Source organism: Bombina bombina, chromosome 4 (assembly GCF_027579735.1).
Source record: "Bombina bombina isolate aBomBom1 chromosome 4, aBomBom1.pri, whole genome shotgun sequence".
Taxonomy (NCBI): domain Eukaryota; kingdom Metazoa; phylum Chordata; class Amphibia; order Anura; family Bombinatoridae; genus Bombina; species Bombina bombina.
In genome coordinates, this window is record NC_069502.1 from 915836216 (window position 1) to 915855745 (window position 19530).

General features: G+C 39.9%; 1 protein-coding gene across 1 annotated transcript in view; it reads left to right on the forward strand.

Annotated features, from left to right (window-relative positions):
* TTC27 (tetratricopeptide repeat domain 27) overlaps positions 1-19530 on the forward strand; it is a 1013239-nt gene that overhangs the window by 222088 nt on the left and 771621 nt on the right. The window contains exon 6 of the mRNA XM_053711856.1: positions 5322-5424. Within this exon, the coding sequence (XP_053567831.1) occupies positions 5322-5424 (103 nt within the window). The remainder of the gene's footprint in view (positions 1-5321; positions 5425-19530) is intronic.

Below are 19530 nucleotides of genomic sequence, written 5' to 3' on the forward strand. Positions count from 1 at the left end.
AAGCTGATACCATTGGGTAATGTACTATCGGAAACAAAAGATAAACTAGCGGAAATGACCATGAAACTGTCAGTATCTCTATTAAATTAGCTGGAGGATTCCTCAAACCCGGTCTGTACTGTGGGAGTTTGTGGTGCAGACATATTGTTAGTAAATCCATCTCTGGAAACCCCCAGCACTGCATCCACTGGTCAAAAGCAATCTTTTCAAAGAAGCATTCATCGAAGGGAAAAAGCTGACAAATCAGTCTAATTCCCAGTTGTTGACCCCAGGAATGAGAAGGGTCAATATGTAAAATTGGATCAATAAGAGACTGCGCCCGGAATCTAATCTTAAAGCTCCTTTACAGGTAATCTTCCCTATAATTACCGTATAGAATTACAAAGTGTTAAAACAATATGGAGTAAAGGAGCGCTGTGAGCTAAATAAGATAGTCTGGAGACCTCTATACAATTTGTCAAACATACATTTATTAAAAAAGATTAAAAAGTTTAATATACTGGTATATATTAGGGACGTCTCCCTGAAATTAAAACAATTTTCTATCTAAAACAATACAGTATAAAGTGTTTCGAGTGCTCTTTTGTATAATTCCACCTTTCTGTTTTTTGTTTATCCTGTTTCCACCTTAAATAATATGGTGCCGCAGCTGTAGTGGCTATTTTCTAAGTCTTTCAATCACAAAGCAACAATGTCTCTTTTCATGATTTTATGAATTTTGTAATTATATAAGTCACTTATCGTTACAATGTCTTTTGATGTTTTCTGTAGTTTTTGTAGACTTGTTTGTAATACAGATATTTTAATTACGTATACAGATGGGCTTGCCGGGTCTTCTGACACATCTGTGTCTGGTGTAAGTTTCTTGGGTGTCCAAACCTGATCCTCGCTTTTTTGTTTGTTTGGTATCGAAAACTGGACCACGCTCCTGCGTGTATGGGTTTCTTTTATGCTGCCGGTCTGAAGCAACTTTCACCTCTGCAGTCTGGGTTCTTTGTTTCCCGGACAGCCTTCTACACAGGTGATTACGATGCACGCCTCCAGCAGGAAGAGGATATCCACGGAGAAGCTGAATTAGAAATACTTACTATAAGATGTTACAAAGGCAAAGGGGGAAGGGCCAAAGAAAATCCTGACACTTACTGTCGTGAAGATGTGAAGGAACCAAGTTGAAAATAGGTTAAGCCTGAAGCGCTCTGACATCACATGGAGTTCCAAAACATTGATTAGACGCCTCATCTCCTGAGACAACCAAACTCTCTGAGAACTTCAAGGCCCCAAACTGCACCCAACTTGACAACCTGGCATCCCTGGAACTTATCTCCAAACACAGACGTAGGAAGACTATCCCCTGAAATACCTAAATTGGGATATGACCATTAAAAAAAGAGATTGTCAGACTAGACTTCCTATACATTAAACTCCTTATCCTGGTATAGAGACTATAACCTATGGCAAGCTAAATGCTCCTAGCTTGCTCAGCTCTGAGCGAAACAGCCTTATCGAGAATGAAGCTATGTGTACAAACAGGAAGGATAGTCTGTAGAGGATAAAGAATTATCTTGATCGCATACACCCTCCAGCCAGACTAAGAAGAACCAACAGAGATTCTCTGAGTGAATGTCACTAATGAAAATATGAATCTTGAACCGAAATATAATTCAGGTATGGTTCTGCTGCTAAACCTTGTGCTCTGACCACTGATAGTAGAGCACCGAGAACCTTCATTAAGACCCTGGGAGCTGTATTCAGTCCAAAAGGAAAGGTTAAAAACTGTAAATGACTTCCCTGGAAAGCAAATGACAGCTCCAATAGAAAGCCTTGTGAAAGAAAAGCAGGCCGCCTTTATGTTTACAGTTGTCATAAACTGATTCTGTAGCATTCAAGGAACATTAGGTCAGATAGAACATCTTAAACGAAGGTACCCTAAAGAACTTGTCTAGGATTTGCAGATCCAGAATAGGTCTGGAAGTTAGAGTAGATGGAAATAAAATGTGGGTTCGGAATTGAATAATCCCATGTTCTCCAAGTCCTATATACACTGAAGGAATGCAGCCAACCTATCCGGTTTCGTCGGGACAGGATAAACCTGTCTTTCTATAAAGACTTGCCTGAGAAATGATACAGTTCCCCTGAGAAATGGTACCTTGACACAGGGATTCTGGAGGCACCAAGCCTATGCTATCCTTTAAAAGGTCTAAAGCGCCCTCTACTAGCGCAGGATCTGGAACAGAGACCATACAAAATATTACATTGGTAGCGGTCTTCTTGTTCTGATTTGAAGTATGACATTGGTTTCCAGGTGAGAATTCAGAACTGAACACTGCATAGAGGCAGAATTCTGATTACTAGATAGACTTATTCCTTGGAAAAACAAACAACAGCAGTCTTGACCTTGAAACCAAGTCAGCAGACCACAATTTCACTAAAGAGCTCTCCTAGCTTGAACTGTCAATGCTTCAATGCCGTGGTATAGCTCATAGATATTTTCTAAGGGGGATCCTCTGAAACTATATCAGATAAAGAATCACAGCAAAGAGATGCTTTCCCTGCAACAAACAATTTGAATATGAAAAAGATATCCACGGCAGATATTGGGCTTGAACCCTTAAGGTCCTTCAAGCTATCATAAGTAGGACACCTAGATGCCCCAATCTAAAATGAAAGGACAATCTCCTAGGTTCCTGATCCAAAATTGAATATAGTTCCTCAGACAGGTCATCCTTAGAATGGAAGGAAAAACCTCAGAATTAGTTATCTGAACAGGCCTAACAGGCACAACTGTAAGGAAATCTTATCATGGAAGATGTAATTGCTGGGATAGAATTATAAGTACCTGCAAGAGTTTAAAAAACTGGGAAATCAGTTACACCACCCCGATGGATATAAAGGTGGTAGACAAACAGAAAAGGCAGTAGTAATTGTAGGTGTCTTAGACTGGAACACAGAAGTCAGTTCTGCCAGAAGAATTTTTAAAGAATGCATATAATAATAGTTTTCTATGATTAAACTTATTGGATAATAGTTAAAAAAAAAATAAAAAAAAAAATATTATTTTAAGTAGGGGTGCACCACAATTCTGGTTGCAGAAACATTTTGGCTGAAAATGGCATTATTGTTTTTTTTTCCTGTACCTTTTTTTTTTTTGGGAAAATGATTGTGTAGTATATTATTGTTTTAAGATATTTTTTGTCCAATTTTAGTGTGTTACTTTCAATAAAAGTGTTGTTATTTTATTGGCTTGCAGATTTTCAATTCAGATTCATTCATTAAATAGTCTAATAATGCAAAAAAAATGAAGAAAGAAATATGGAAAAAAATAAATTTTCGGTTTTCGGCCAAGTGCATTCTGGATTTTTGGTTTCGGTCCAGAATTTAAATTTTGGTGCATCGCTAGTTCAAACCCAATCTAAACAGCTCCAGTCTGCTCTGTTGTAAGTAAAATAAATAGAGGTAAATGTACTTAAACGCAGCAGAAGTTAACAGAAAATGTGTTTATACAAAGGGCAAAACCTTAGACACTAAAAGTGAAAAAATAATTATTTAGGGACTGCCCAAGCTATTGAAATGTATTTGGTAAAGCACCTCTACTGAGAAATGTCCTTAAGATTCCTGAGAGAAAACACCCTTAAATGCTAAGTTTCTGGAAAAATCCATTGTGCATAATATCTATGGCAATTGGCCAATTACAGAGGACACTGAGAAACGTACCCAGCACCATCTTAGCGCTCCTGTATGAAAAAAACAAGAATAGAAGCGCTAAGATGCCGGTCGCTGTAGACCGTTCACAGTAATAATAAAAATGCATCATGCTCTAAAAAGACTATGACAGACTGCGTCAGTATTGCCCAAATATGTGCTCACTGAGCGCTGGGGCTTCCATCTAACAACATTAGAAATGTGGAGAGCGTTGCACGAAATGCCTTAGCACTCCCTTCCTTCCGGACCGATGCCTTGCGCTCAGCCTCCCCTTTCACTGCACTGGAATAAGGCTCCGGTGCAGATTACCTCTATTGATTTAGTCTGAAGGAGGCCTGAGTGTGGCACATGCTGGTGGTAAAGATAGCGGGACTATTTAATCGAACCGCTACCCTCAGAGTCAAAGGCAAAGGACAACAGCACAAAGCTATTATAGATGGTCCTTTGTAAAAGCATACACACATTTAAAAAACATTGTGTACCAAGGCTTAGGGGATAATAATTAGAGCCTAACAGTGTATACTAAGTAAATAATCCCCCAAGCCCCCCTTCTGTGCATAAATAGACTATCCTGTGCTCAAACTTCTGCACAGTCTGTTAGCCAATATTGCCATACAGCTGACCTGTATGCTATACAGCTTGGACAGGCTATGAAATACACAACAAGAGTAACTTTTGATGGCTGAGATAGCCTTATGGTTATTTACCCAGTGACAGTCCCCACCCTTCTTACCCCTATGGTGGTCCTAGGAGACAACGTAATCCGCCTATCCTATGCTATAACTAACAGTAGAGGATATACTGAGGCAGTAAATATTCATGGCCAGACAGGAGGAGACTAAAGAACTATCCCAGCGACACCCGTGTCAGGCTTGTGACCACAACTCCTAAGAGAAGATTTACTTTGCACAGCCAGTACTCTCCTAAACCCCTCTCTTCAAGGAACTATTTATTGAGGGAAATTCTGGGATTAATATCCCTGTAATTATTCAAAAAATCTTGAGCACCTCTATCCTTTCCTGCTCCTTGTTGACGAGGCAAAGAACTACTGGGAGAGAGGGGGACGTAGGAGAGATTCTTAAAGGGACAGTAAAGTCATAATTAGACATCCGGGATTAAGACAGAGCATACAATTTAAAAAAACTTTCCAATTTACTTCTGTTATTTAATTTGCTTCCTTTTCTGAAAGGTTTATCTAGGTAAGCTCAGGAGCAGCAAATAACCTAGGTTCTAGCTGCTTATTGGTGGCTGCATATATACCGATTGTCATTGGCTCAGCCATGTGCTTGGTTAGAAACCAGTAGTGCATTGCTGCTCCTTCAACAAATGAGACTAAGAGAATGAAGCAAATTTTATAATAGAAGTAAACTGGAAACTTGTATGTTCTCTACCTAAATCATGAAAGAAACTTTTGGGTTTCATGTCCCTTTAAAGCTTTATTGTGTTTTTGTTGTTGCCGCCTCCTGGTGGTCAGGAAGTGAATTTCCACAAGTAAGAATTTTCTTGGTTTATCATTTTTTTTTTATTACAAATTGTATGTTCTATCTGAATCATGAAAGAAAAAAATTGGGTTTTATGTTGGATGCAACATTCATAATGGTTTTTCCCCCCTTTTTTTACAGTTACTACCATGGTGGACTCTAAGGTGTGTAAATGTTCATCAGCAGTTACTAGCAGAGCGATCTCCAGAGTTGCATGATATTGTTCAGTCTTGTATTGATGAAGGTAAGTTGTCCTGATGAATGAAAACTAACTATCTATAATTCATTATCAAAAGTGATCATTGCACTTTTGAAGTTATCACTTCTCAATCCAAAATGCATACCTGCATTACTACTGTAACAAGTTATGTCATTTCCTGAAAGTATATACTATTCACCCAATGTTGTTCACTTATTGGAAACTATATTTCATCACCTCAAGGAAGTTTCGTTGTTAGGATTGTATGTATCTTGATTGTGTGTTTTTCATTTAACTGCTTTCTTAATAAGATTAAGGGCTAGATTACAAGTGGAGCGCTAAATTATTGTGTGCCCGTTTGCGGGCACACAATAATTAAGCAGCCATTACAAGTTGCTGTTTATTGCTAACCAGCGATCCAATCTCTGGTTAATTCTCTAAAAGTGTCCCAAATGCCCTCAAAATTATATGTTTTTATAGAAAAAAAAACTACTGCACCAGGCAGTTTTTGGGGTCTAAAGTTGGTGGAGGTGGGGTGTTAGAAAAAAACGAAAGAAAAAAAAAACGGCACTGACAAGTGCCTTTACATTTTGCGGCCTATGGGAACTTTGTGTTCCCAGTAAATATATATATATATATATATATATATATATATATATATATATATATAAAATAGCTCAAGGGCGCATGGACATTGGAACTTAGATCACAATGGTATTAGGTGGTACTTTAGCCCCTTTGTACTGTTATTGTAAATTGTAAAACAGTTAATAATTACTACAATCTATGAGTAGTACGTGGCTGTTGAGGCCAAACTAGCTTTGAGACTGTGTTGTTAATCAGTATATTTTAATATGATGTTTCTATTGTTAATTCAGTGATGCTTGGGTAGCTTCACATTCTCTCTTTTTGTTTTGCTGAGACTGAGCTGAGCTTCACTGCAGCTACACTGAATGCCTGTCTGAGAACAAACTCACATATTAAGGACACTCTGTGCACAGGTGCACACCAGATATTAAGGACACTCTGTGCACAGGTGCACACCAGATATTAAGGACACTCTGTGCACAGGTGCACACCAGATATTAAGGACACTCTGTGCACAGGTGCACACCAGATATTAAGGACACTCTGTGCACAGGTGCACACCAGATATTAAGGACACTCTGTGCACAGGTGCACACCAGGTCTATAATCAATATAAGATTCTACAGATTAACATCTTTGGTTTGTTTGTCTTAAAGGGACGTAGACACTATTTGTTAGATGTTAAAAATTAAGCTGTATTAACCCTGTTGTTATTATGTTTTATGAGCACTATCTATTTCATATGTACTGTAGGAACATCATATTAAGATATACTTATTAACAAAAGAGTCTCGAATCTAATTTGGCCTCAACAGCCGCGTACTACTCATAGATTGTATTAATTATTAACTGTTTTACAATTTACAATAACAGTACAAAGGGGCTAAAGTACCCCCTAATACCATTGTGATCTAAGTTCCAATGTCCATGCACCCTTGATCTATTTCTTTCTATCTATCTATATTTGTACACATTCTGCGCAGTGGTTTATCTGAAGTGGGGACCTCAGACATTCCCTGCCCTGATCTTGGGCAGCATCTACAGGGGAACTTGCAAATACTACAAATACTTGTCTCTAGGGCTTTCACATAGCACTGATTGCACTCACTTCTTTTCACCAATATACAGTATATATATATATATATATATATATATATACACACACACACACACACACACACACACACATATATATATATATATATATATATATATATATATATATATATATATACAGGTAACCCTCAGTTTACACCGGGGTTAGGTTCCAGAAGGAATGGTTGTAATTCGAAACCGTTGTAAATTGAAACCCAGTTTATAATGTAAGTCAATGGGAAGTGAGGGAGATAGGTTCCAGGACCCTCTCAAAATTGTCATAAGTAACACCGAATACATTATTTTTAAAGCTTTGAAATGAAGACTTTAAATGCTAGACAGCATTGTAAACCTAATAAAATAATCACACAACACACAATATATAATTAAACTAAGTTAAATGAACAGAAACATTTGCTAAACAGCATTATAAACCTAATAAAATAATCACACAACACAGACTTCACTTGCATTTTTCTGCAAACAGTTCTTTCTATGCATTCCAATCTGGACTGAGTTATAGACAGGAAGATCTTGTTCCTTTGAAATCTGCTCGATAGCTCAGGTCTGGTTAAACTGTTTAATTTCAGCTTGCTTGGATTTGCTGCAACACAAGCGGACAGCTCCACCTACTGGCTATTTTAATAAATGCACTGCTTCTCAATGCTTTTCAATAGCAATCACATGACTGGAAAAAAAGGTTGTTATTCTGAAACGGTGTAAATTGAACCGTTGTAAAACGAGGGCCACCTGTATATATATATATATATATGTGTTAATATGTGTATATACACATATTAACACATAAATATATATTTCCTTCCCAAGTCAAGTAGAGTCCATGACTTAATTCATAACTGTTGGGAATATCAATACCTGACCACCAGGAGGAGGCAAAGATACCCCAGGCAAAGGCTGTGGGTAAGTCCCTTTATTTTTATTTAGCGGGATATGTCTTTCGCCTAAGGGACATCTGAAAAAAGCTCACAGTGTGGGTTTTTATTATTTACTCCTGAGGGATAGGAGTAGGGACCTCCAGAGTTGGGGTCTTTTTATGTGGGGACTTAGCTCCTTAACGTAGCACTTGTGAGGGGTTGAAATTCATGGCTCTGGGGTTCCTTAAGACAGATGGACTAACTAGGAGCATTTTTTCTTTATTTTATTTATCGCTGCGCAATATGTATTTGCGCGCTTAGACCGGTAGTGGAGGTGGGCTTAACTTGTGCCCCATGTGACCGGCTTCATTTCCTTCTTCAGAGGGATTGTGGAGCTGCGGCGCATCTTAGAATTCTGCTCCGATCTGTGGAAGGTCCACCAACTACGAGTTCTAGCCTGAGTTACTAGGAGAGGGTGAGTAGCAAATCATCCTAGAAATAGGAACAGAAAGAGGCACCCAATAGGGTAATAACGTAATGGCCAATGGCACAACCAATGAGTACTCCTATATACTCACAAGATGAGTTGCACATCCAGTGCAATAATCAGCAGACCGCGGCTTCAGAGCCGCTCGGCTTACTCAATCTCCTCTGAAGTGAACAGCACACTCGGCTCACAAGCAGTTTTCCTCCCAGCATCTGCCAAATCGATCCAATAAGGACCAAGAGGGAAGGATCCAGGAATCCAAAAAAACAAAAACAAGGTGTTGATAAATGGTGTAGTTTATTAAAAACAATTAAAACATATAACAAGCACAGCAACGCGTTTCTCATCGGTAACACTGTTTCATCAGGCTGTACCGCTCATGCTTCACCTTCCTCAATATAAACAGTAAGTGTCCAATCAAAATCCTTAGAGTTCACACACCCCTCAATATTCACACACCCCTCTCTAACTGCAATCTATTGGTTAGTCCATTTAAGCTAATGTTTAGCGACAAAACATATACGACACAATCAAATCTGAACTATCTTAGTTGCAATGATCTTAAAATGCCCATTGGTCAGAACTATTTATGCCAGATTGTTGCGAGATATATATATATATAATGTGTCAATCATATATTAGGAATTAAAATGGGGATAATGGGGATAGGCTCTAACAATATAACCGTAATATTATGATGGTAAGTAAAAATGTCAGAATCTTGTCAGAAACTTAATAATACTTAATAGTATCTAAACCTACACTCCCATATACTTACAATATCTATTAATCAATATTTAGTGACACTTCTATTGGGTCTCTGAATCGGCTCCCAGACACGGCCACCGCCAATGACGTCAGTTCAATACTAAATAGCATCCCATATTTAGAATTTGGCTAGTGGCGATAGGGTTCTGGGGTTGGTACAGGGAGCCAATCACACAAAAGTGTGTCTACAACCTAAAAATATATATAACAAACATAGAAGCAATAATGACAGAATTCGTATAACAAAAAAAAATATATATATAAAATATATATATAGTATGTAAATCCCTATAACATATACCATAAACAATTCATAGACCAGTAAGTATTTAAGCAAGAAGGTATTCAAATATAACAAGCAACAATATTACATATCGAGAACAACATAGCAAAATTCTTCTTCAATAGGTAACAATCATATCACCATAAAACCAGACATCAATAGTAGATACTCTAATGTAAAATCCATCGATAGATGATACTGGAACTATAAAATAGAATACTAGAAAATATTACAACACCAAAATATATATCTAACGCCCATTCAGAAAATAAAAAAATAATAAAATATTAATAAAATAATAAATAAAATGGTCTGTATAAATTTAAACAACCAAATATAGGTTAAAAGACAGATAAAGAATGTAATATAAAGAGCCATGAATGTGTGTGTGTGAGCCTACCCCCCCCCCCCCCCCACAGCTTTACTAGTGTATCAGTGAAACATGTGGTACTCAAAATCAATGATAGAAACATAGTGGATACCATAGGTAAAAATTGTATGTATCTTAAGAGATGGAGATACATACAATTTTTACCTATGGTATCCACTATGTTTCTATCATTGATTTGAGTACCACATGTTACACTGATACACTAGTAAAGGTGTGTGTGTGTGTGGGGGGGGGGGGGTAGGCTCACACACACACATTCATGGCTCTTTATATTATCATTCTTTATCTGGCTTTTAACCTATATTTGGTTGTTTCCATTTATACAGACCATTTTATTTATTATTTTATTATTATTTTATTATTTTTTTATTTTCTGAATGGGCGTTATAGATATAAATTTTGGTGTTGTAATATTTTCTAGTATTCTATTTTATAGTTCCGGTATCATCTATCGATGGATTTTACATTTACATTATTGATCTACTTTTGGTGTCTGGTTTTATGGTGATATGATTGTTACCTATTGTAGAAGAATTTTGATATGTTGTTCTCATTATTGTAATATTTTTGCTTGTTATATTTGAATACCTTAAATACTTACTGGTCTATGAATTGTTTATGGTATATGTTATAGGGATTTACATACTATATATATTTTATATATATATATTTTTTTGTTATGCGAATTCTGTCATTATTGCTTCTATGTTTGTTATATATATATTTAGGTTGTAGACACACTTTTGTGTGATTGGCTCCCTGTACCGACCTAAGAACCCTATCGCCACTATTTTATCAGCTAGCCAAATTCTAAATATGGGATGCTATTTAGTATTGAACTGACGTCATTGGTGGTGGGCGTGTCTGGGAGCCAAGTCGGAGACCCAATAGAAGTGTCGCTAAATATTGATTTATAGATATTGTAAATATATGGGAGTGTAGGTTTAGATACTATTAAGTATTATTAAGTTTCTGACTAGCTTATGACATTTTTTACTTACCATCATAATATTACGGTTATATTGTTAGAGCCGATCCCCATTTTAATTCCTAATATATGAGGGCTTGGCCCCAGCTCAGTTCTTCCCGGTATATCAGATTTCAATTTGACAATATCACATCGGTCACTTACATCAGCCATCATGGAAGAACAAAAAGTTCCTTAGCGATGAACAAAGTGTCTCAAATACTCCAATAGGCAGAGACCCACAGCAGAGAGTCCTTTTGGGGGAATGGTCCCTACACACCGAGGTGTTCTCAGAAATAATCCTCAGATGGGGGGTTCCGGAGATAGATCTCATGGCCTCTCATCTTAATACCAAGCTATCCAGGTACCGGTCGAGGTTGAGAGACGCGTTAGCGGTACCTTGGTGGTTCAGACTAATAGATCTTTTTCTTCCTTTGGTTCTTCTTCCTCGTGTAGTGGCTCACATCAAACAGGAGCGGGCCAGAGTGATCCTAATAGCTCCTTCATGGCCACGGAGGACCTGGTTTGCAGATCTAGTAAGGATGGCCTCCTCCCCTCCCTGGAGATTACCGGAGGGATCTTATAATGTAGGGTCTGTTTCTACATCAGAATCTAGACTCTCTACGTTTGCGTGGCTCTTGAATGCCTAGTTGTGGCCAAAAGAGGTTTTTCTGATAGTGTCATAGATACCTTGATCCAGGCTAGGTTTGGCGGACTTATCTTCATTGGTGCAAGGAATGTGGTGTTCTTGGCACAAGGTGAAGGTTTCTGTTATTTTATCCTTTCTCCAAGACGGGTTGGACAAGGGATTATCCGCTAGTTTTTTGAAGGGTCAAATATCAGCTCTATCGGTCTTGCTACATAGGAAATTAGCTAATCACCTGGATGTTAAATCTTTTGTTAAGGCTCTTGTCAGAATCAGACCAGTATTTAGAAATGTTGCTCCTCTTTGGAGCCTCAACCTTGTACTTAAAGTTTTCCAACAGGCTCCGTTTGAGCCCATGCATTCTGTTGATATCAAGCTTTTGTCTTGGAAAGTTTTGTTTTTGTTGGCTACTGCTTCGGCGTGCAGAGTCTCAGAGATTTCTGTTTTATGATGTGACCCCCCTTACCTAGTGTTTCATGCAGATAAGGTGGTATTACGTACTAATATTAATCAAGAAATTGTGGTTCCTTATTTTTGTCCAAAAACCTTCCTCTCCTAAGGAACGTTTACTCTATAATTTAGATGTGTTTTGTGCTTTAAAATTTTACCTTCAAGCTACAAAGGATTTCAGGCAATCCTCATCCTTGTTTGTTCTCTATTCTGGCAAGCGCAAGGGCCAGAAAGCCACTGCTACTTCGTTGACCTTTTGGTTGAGGAGTATCATCCGCTTAGCTTATGAGACAGCGGGACAACAGCCTCCTGAGAGAATTACGGCTCATTCCACTAGGGCTGTTGCTTCCTCCTGGGCTTTTAAGAATGAAACCTCTATTTCTCCTGTTAAGTGTAGTCAGTCCACGGGTCATCCATTACTTATGGGATATTAACTCCTCCCTAACAGGAAGTGCAAGAGGATCACCCAAGCAGAGCTGCTATATAGCTCCTCCCCTCTACGTCACACCCAGTCATTCTCTTGCACCCAACTAATAGATAGGATGTGTGAGAGGACTGTGGTTGTTAAACTTAGTTTTTATTTCTTCAATCAAAAGTTTGTTATTTTAAATGGCACCGGAGTGTGTTGTTTTTTCTCAGGCAGCATTAGATGAAGAATCTACCTGAGTTTGTGTATGATCTTAGCGGACGTAACTAAGATCCATTTGCTGTTCTCGGCCATTCTGAGGAGCGAGGTAACTTCAGAACAGGGGACAGCGGGCAGGTTCACCTGCAAAGAGGTATGTTGCAGTATATTATTTTCTAAGGAATGGAATTGACTGAGAAAATACTGCTAATACCGATGTAATGTAAGTACAGCCTTAAATGCAGTAGTAGCGACTGGTATCAGGCTGATATATATGTATGTTTACAATTAAGTATTTCTGGGGAATGGCACTTCACTGGGAAAATACTGTATACATATAACTTTTAGCCTAATCTGCAGTGTGAGCGACTAGCAGCAGGCTTTTTAATAACATTTCATAGATTTTATTTTAAACGTTTGCTGGCATGTTAATCGTTTATTTATCTGAGGTACTTGGTGAAAAATTGTTTTGGGCGTTATTTTCCACATGGCTGTCGTTTGTTTTGAATTAAAACAGTTTACTGAGCTTCCCTCACTGTTGTATTGTGAGTGGGAGGGGCCTATTTTGGCGCTTTTACTGCGCATTAGAAATTCAGTCACAGTCTGCCTTCTTCTCCCTGCATGATCCAGGACGTCTCTACAGAGCTCAGGGGTCTTCAAAACTAGTTTTGAGGGAGGTAATCACTCACAGCAGACCTGTGAGACTGTGCTTTGACTGTGATTAAAACGATTATATTTTCAATTGTTAACCGTTTTTCTGATATTAAGGGGTTAATCATCCATTGCTAGTGAGTGCAATCCTTTGCTAACCTTATGCATTTACTGTGAAAATTTCGTTTCTATAACTAATCCGGTTCATTGTTATTTCAACTGTGACACTTTTGTGTGCTTCTTAAAGGCACAGTAACGTTTTTTATATTGCTTGCAAATTTATTTGAAAAGTATTTTCCAAGCTTGCTAGTCTAATTGCTAGTTTGTTTTAACATGTCTGACATAGAGGAATCTCTTTGTGCAATATGTTCAAAAGCCAATGTGGAGCCCAATAGAAATTTGTGTACTAATTGCATTGATGCTACTTTAAATAAAAGCCAATCTGTACATTTTAAGAAAATTTCACCAGACAACGAGGGGAAAGTTATGCCGACTAACTCTCCTCACGTGTCAGTACCTGCATCTCCCGCTCAGGAGGTGCGTGATATTGCGACGCCAAGTACATCAGGGCGTCCATTACAAATCACTTTACAAGACATGGCTAATGTTATGACTGAAGTTTTATCTAAATTACCAGAACTTAGAGGTAAACGCGACCACTCTGGGGTGAGAACAGAGTACGCTGATAATGTTAGAGCCATGTCTGATACTGCGTCACAAATGGCAGAACATGAAGACGGAGAGCTTCATTCTGTGGGTGACGGATCTGATCCAAATAGACTGGACTCAGACATTTCAAATTTTAAATTTAAGCTTGAGAACCTCTGTGTATTATTAGGGGAGGTATTAGCGGCTCTGAATGATTGTAACACGGTTGCAATCCCAGAGAAATTATGTAGGCTGGATAGATACTATGCGGTACCGGCGTGTACTGACGTTTTTCCTATACCTAAGAGGCTTACAGAAATTATTACCAAGGAGTGGGATAGGCCCGGTGTGCCCTTTCCCCCCCTCCTATATTTAGAAAAATGTTTCCAATAGACGCCACCACACGGGACTTATGGCAGACGGTCCCTAAGGTGGAAGGAGCAGTTTCTACTCTGGCTAAGCGTACCACTATCCCGGTGGAGGATAGCTGTGCCTTTTCAGACCCAATGGACAAAAAGTTAGAGGGTTACCTTAAGAAAATGTTTACTCAACAAGGTTTTATATTACAACCCCTCGCATGCATTGCGCCTGTCACAGCTGCGGCGGCATTTTGGTTTGAGTCTCTAGAGGAGACCATTAGCTCAGTTCCATTGGATGAAATTATAGACAAGCTTAGAGTCCTTAAGCTAGCTAATTCATTTATTTCTGATGCCGTAGTACATTTAACTAAGCTTACGGCTAAGAATTCCGGATTCGCCATCCAGGCGCGCAGAGCGCTGTGGCTAAAATCCTGGTCAGCCGATGTGACTTCTAAATCTAAATTGCTTAACATACCTTTCAAAGGGCAGACATTATTTGGGCCCGGTTTGAAAGAAATTATCGCTGACATTACTGGAGGTAAGGGACATGCCCTACCTCAAGACAGAGCCAAACCAAGGGCTAGACAGTCTAATTTTCGTGCCTTTCGTAACTTCAAGGCAGGAGCAGCATCAACTTCCTCCGCTCCAAAACAGGAAGGAACTGTTGCTCGTTACAGGCAGGGTGGAAACCTAACCAGACCTGGAACAAGGGCAAGCAGGCCAGAAAACCTGCTGCCGCCCCTAAGACAGCATGAAGTGAGGGCCCCCGATCCGGAAACGGTTCTAGTAGGGGGCAGACTTTCTCTCTTCGCTCAGGCTTGGGCAAGAGATGTCCAGGATCCCTGGGCGTTAGAGATCATATCCCAGGGATATCTTCTGGACTTCAAAGCTTCTCCTCCCAAAGGGAGATTTCATCTTTCAAGGTTGTCAACAAACCAGACAAAGAAGGAGGCGTTTCTACGCTGTGTTCAAGATCTTTTGCTAATGGGAGTGATCCACCCGGTTCCGCGGTCGGAACACGGACAAGGGTTTTACTCAAATCTGTTTGTGGTTCCCAAGAAAGAAGGAACCTTCAGACCAATCTTGGATTTAAAGATACTAAACAAATTCCTAAGAGTTCCATCGTTCAAAATGGAAACTATTCGGACAATTTTACCCATGATCCAAAAGGGTCAGTACATGACCACAGTGGATCTAAAGGATGCGTACCTTCACATACCGATTCACAAGGATCATTACCGGTACCTAAGGTTTGCCTTCCTAGACAGGCATTATCAGTTTGTAGCTCTTCCCTTCGGGTTAGCTACGGCTCCAAGAATCTTTACAAAGGTCCTGGGCTCTCTTCTGGCGGTACTAAGACCGCGAGGAATAGCGGTAGCTCCGTACCTAGACGACATTCTGATACAAGCGTCAAATTTCCAAACTGCCAAGTCTCATACAGAGTTAGTTCTGGCATTTCTAAGGTCGCATGGGTGGAAGGTGAACGTAGAAAAGAGTTCTCTATTACCACTCACAAGAGTTCCCTTCTTGGGGACTCTTATAGATTCTGTAGAAATGAAAATTTACCTGACAGAGGACAGGTTAACAAAACTTCTAAATGCTTGCTGTGTCCTTCATTCCATTCCACACCCGTCAGTGGCTCAATGCATGGAGGTAATCGGCTTAATGGTAGCGGCAATGGACATAGTACCTTTTGCACGCCTACATCTCAGACCGCTGCAATTGTGCATGCTAAGTCAGTGGAATGGGGATTACTCAGATTTGTCCCCTATGCTGAATCTGGATCAAGAGACCAGAGATTCTCTTCTATGGTGGCTTTCTCGGCCACATCTATCCAGGGGGATGCCCTTCAGCAGGCCAGACTGGACAATTGTAACAACAGACGCCAGCCTACTAGGTTGGGGCGCTGTCTGGAATTCCCTGAAGGCTCAGGGATCATGGACTCAGGAGGAGAGTCTCCTTCCAATAAACATCCTGGAATTGAGAGCAGTTCTCAATGCCCTTCTGTCTTGGCCTCAGTTAGCAACTCTGAGGTTCATCAGGTTTCAGTCGGACAACATCACGACTGTGGCTTACATCAACCATCAGGGAGGGACAAGGAGTTCCCTAGCGATGATGGAAGTTTCAAAGATAATTCGCTGGGCAGAGTCTCACTCTTGCCACCTGTCAGCGATCCACATCCCAGGCGTGGAGAACTGGGAGGCGGATTTCCTAAGTCGCCAGACTTTTCATCCGGGGGAGTGGGAACTTCATCCGGAGGTCTTTGCCCAAATACTTCGACGTTGGGGCAAACCAGATATGGATCTCATGGCGTCTCGCCAGAACGCCAAGCTTCCTTGTTACGGGTCCAGATCCAGGGACCCGGGAGCGGTCCTGATAGATGCTCTGACAGCACCTTGGACCTTCAAGATGGCTTATGTGTTTCCACCATTCCCGATGCTTCCTCGATTGATTGCCAGGATCAAACAGGAGAAAGCATCGGTGATTCTAATAGCGCCTGCGTGGCCACGCAGGACCTGGTATGCAGATCTAGTGGACATGTCATCCTGTCCACCTTGGTCACTGCCTCTGAGACAGGACCTTCTAATCCAGGGTCCTTTCAAACATCAAAATCTAATTTCTCTGAAGCTGACTGCATGGAGATTGAACGCTTGATTTTATCAAAGCGTGGATTTTCGGAGTCAGTAATTGATACCTTAATACAGGCTAGGAAACCTGTTACCAGGAAAATTTACCATAAGATATGGCGTAAATATTTACACTGGTGCGAATCCAAGAGTTACTCATGGAGTAAGGTTAGGATTCCTAGGTTATTGTCTTTTCTACAAGAAGGTTTAGAAAAGGGTTTATCTGCAAGTTCTTTAAAGGGACAGATCTCAGCTCTGTCCATCCTTTTACACAAACGTCTGTCAGAAGTTCCAGACGTTCAGGCTTTTTGTCAGGCTTTGGCCAGGATTAAGCCTGTGTTTAAGACTGTTGCTCCACCATGGAGCTTAAACTTAGTTCTTAACGTTTTACAGGGTGTTCCGTTTGAACCCCTTCATTCCATTGATATCAAGCTGTTATCTTGGAAAGTTCTGTTTTTAATGGCTATTTCCTCGGCTCGTAGAGTCTCTGAGTTATCGGCCTTACATTGTGATTCTCCTTATCTGATTTTTCATTCAGACAAGGTAGTTCTGCGTACTAAACCTGGGTTCTTACCTAAGGTAGTCACTAACAAGAATATCAATCAAGAGATTGTTGTTCCATCATTGTGCCCTAATCCTTCTTCGAAGAAGGAACGACTTCTGCACAATCTAGACGTAGTCCGTGCCTTGAAATTTTATTTACAGGCAACTAAAGATTTTCGACAAACTTCTTCCCTGTTTGTAGTTTATTCTGGACAGAGGAGAGGTCAAAAAGCATCTGCTACCTCTCTCTCTTTTTGGCTTCGTAGTATAATACGTTTAGCCTATGAGACTGCTGGACAGCAGCCTCCTGAAAGAATTACAGCTCATTCTACGAGAGCTGTGGCTTCCACGTGGGCCTTTAAGAATGAGGCCTCTGTTGAACAGATTTGCAAGGCTGCAACTTGGTCTTCTCTTCATACTTTTTCCAAATTTTACAAATTTGACACTTTTGCTTCTTCTGAGGCTGTTTTTGGGAGAAAGGTTCTTCAGGCAGTGGTTCCTTCCGTGTAAAGATCCTGCCTGTCCCTCCCGTCATCCGTGTACTTTAGCTTTGGTATTGGTATCCCATAAGTAATGGATGACCCGTGGACTGACTACACTTAACAGGAGAAAACATAATTTATGCTTACCTGATAAATTCCTTTCTCCTGTAGTGTAGTCAGTCCACGGCCCGCCCTGTTTTTTATGGCAGGTCTAAATTTAAATTAAACTCCAGTCACCACTGCACCCTATAGTTTCTCCTTTCTCGTTTGGTTTCGGTCGAATGACTGGGTGTGACGTAGAGGGGAGGAGCTATATAGCAGCTCTGCTTGGGTGATCCTCTTGCACTTCCTGTTGGGGAGGAGTTAATATCCCATAAGTAATGGATGACCCGTGGACTGACTACACTACAGGAGAAAGGAATTTATCAGGTAAGCATAAATTATGTTTTATCAGATTTGTAAGGCGCCTACTTGGTCCTCCTTACATACCCTTTCAAAGTTTTACAAATTCAATGTTTTTGCTTCTGCTAAAGCAGCTTTTGGGAGAAAGGTGTTACAGGCTGTGGTGCCCTCAGTTTAGGGTCAGCCTCCTTTTATTTTTTTTTGTCCCTCCCGTTTATTCATCAGTGTCCTCTGGAGCTTGAGTATTGGTTCCCAACAGTTATGAATGAAGTTGCGGACTCTCCCTGCCTTGGGAAGGAAAACTAAATTTATGCTTACCAGATAAATTCCTTTCCTTCCTGGTAGGGAGAGTCCATGACCCCGCCCGTCTTAATTTTAGGCGGCTTCCCTGTTAATTTTTTCTTCTGGCACTTCTATACCCAAATGTTTCTCCTGCTTTTCCTCGTTCCATCGGCCCAATGACTGGGGGGATGGGGAAGTTCCCGTTCACATTGCTGTTAACTTGTAATACTAGCACACATTAGCGTGCGCTGGTATTACAAAGTGGAGCCCAAATATCGCTTCTGCGAAAGTGATATATTTCTCTCCACTTATAATTGGGCCCTAAATAGTTTATACTGCTGTACATATAAAAAATATTTTTGTACATTTGAAGCATTTTTGCCTGTTGTAAAGGTGATTATTGCTGGCATGTTGCAGCCAGGACGTGACGCACTCCTCTCCCTTAATTGCAGATAATGTGTTACTAATAGTAAATACGCTGCGGTTATATAACTGATATATATTTCTGGCTACCAAGCATTTTAATTAGTGCTTTGTGTGTGTTATCTGTTAAAAGGGGATTCAAGCACAGTTTATCTGTTACTGGCAACTGAGGGATAAATGACTGTAGTGTGTTTAGCCAACACAACATATATATTAAGTACCATGAAACCTGTCTTACTCACAGATTTTCAACAGATTTGTCGAGCCCTGATAGATTACTTCTCCTCCTGCCGAAGAAATATAACTGACACATTGGTTATTTATAGAACCTTAACAAAAATATGCTGATTTGCACAGTGTGTTACTGACCATATCAAGTATAATCCATTTATGATTTTGTGTAATGCAGTATGCCAGTTATAGCAAGCTATTTATTGCACATGCTCAACTAATCCTGTGCGTGGCATAACTGTCAGGCATACAGAGGGCGCAGTTGTTACTAGCCCTTTACCTCCAAGCTTGTCCTAGTTGGTCTATTATGCTTTTTGTTATAGTGTAT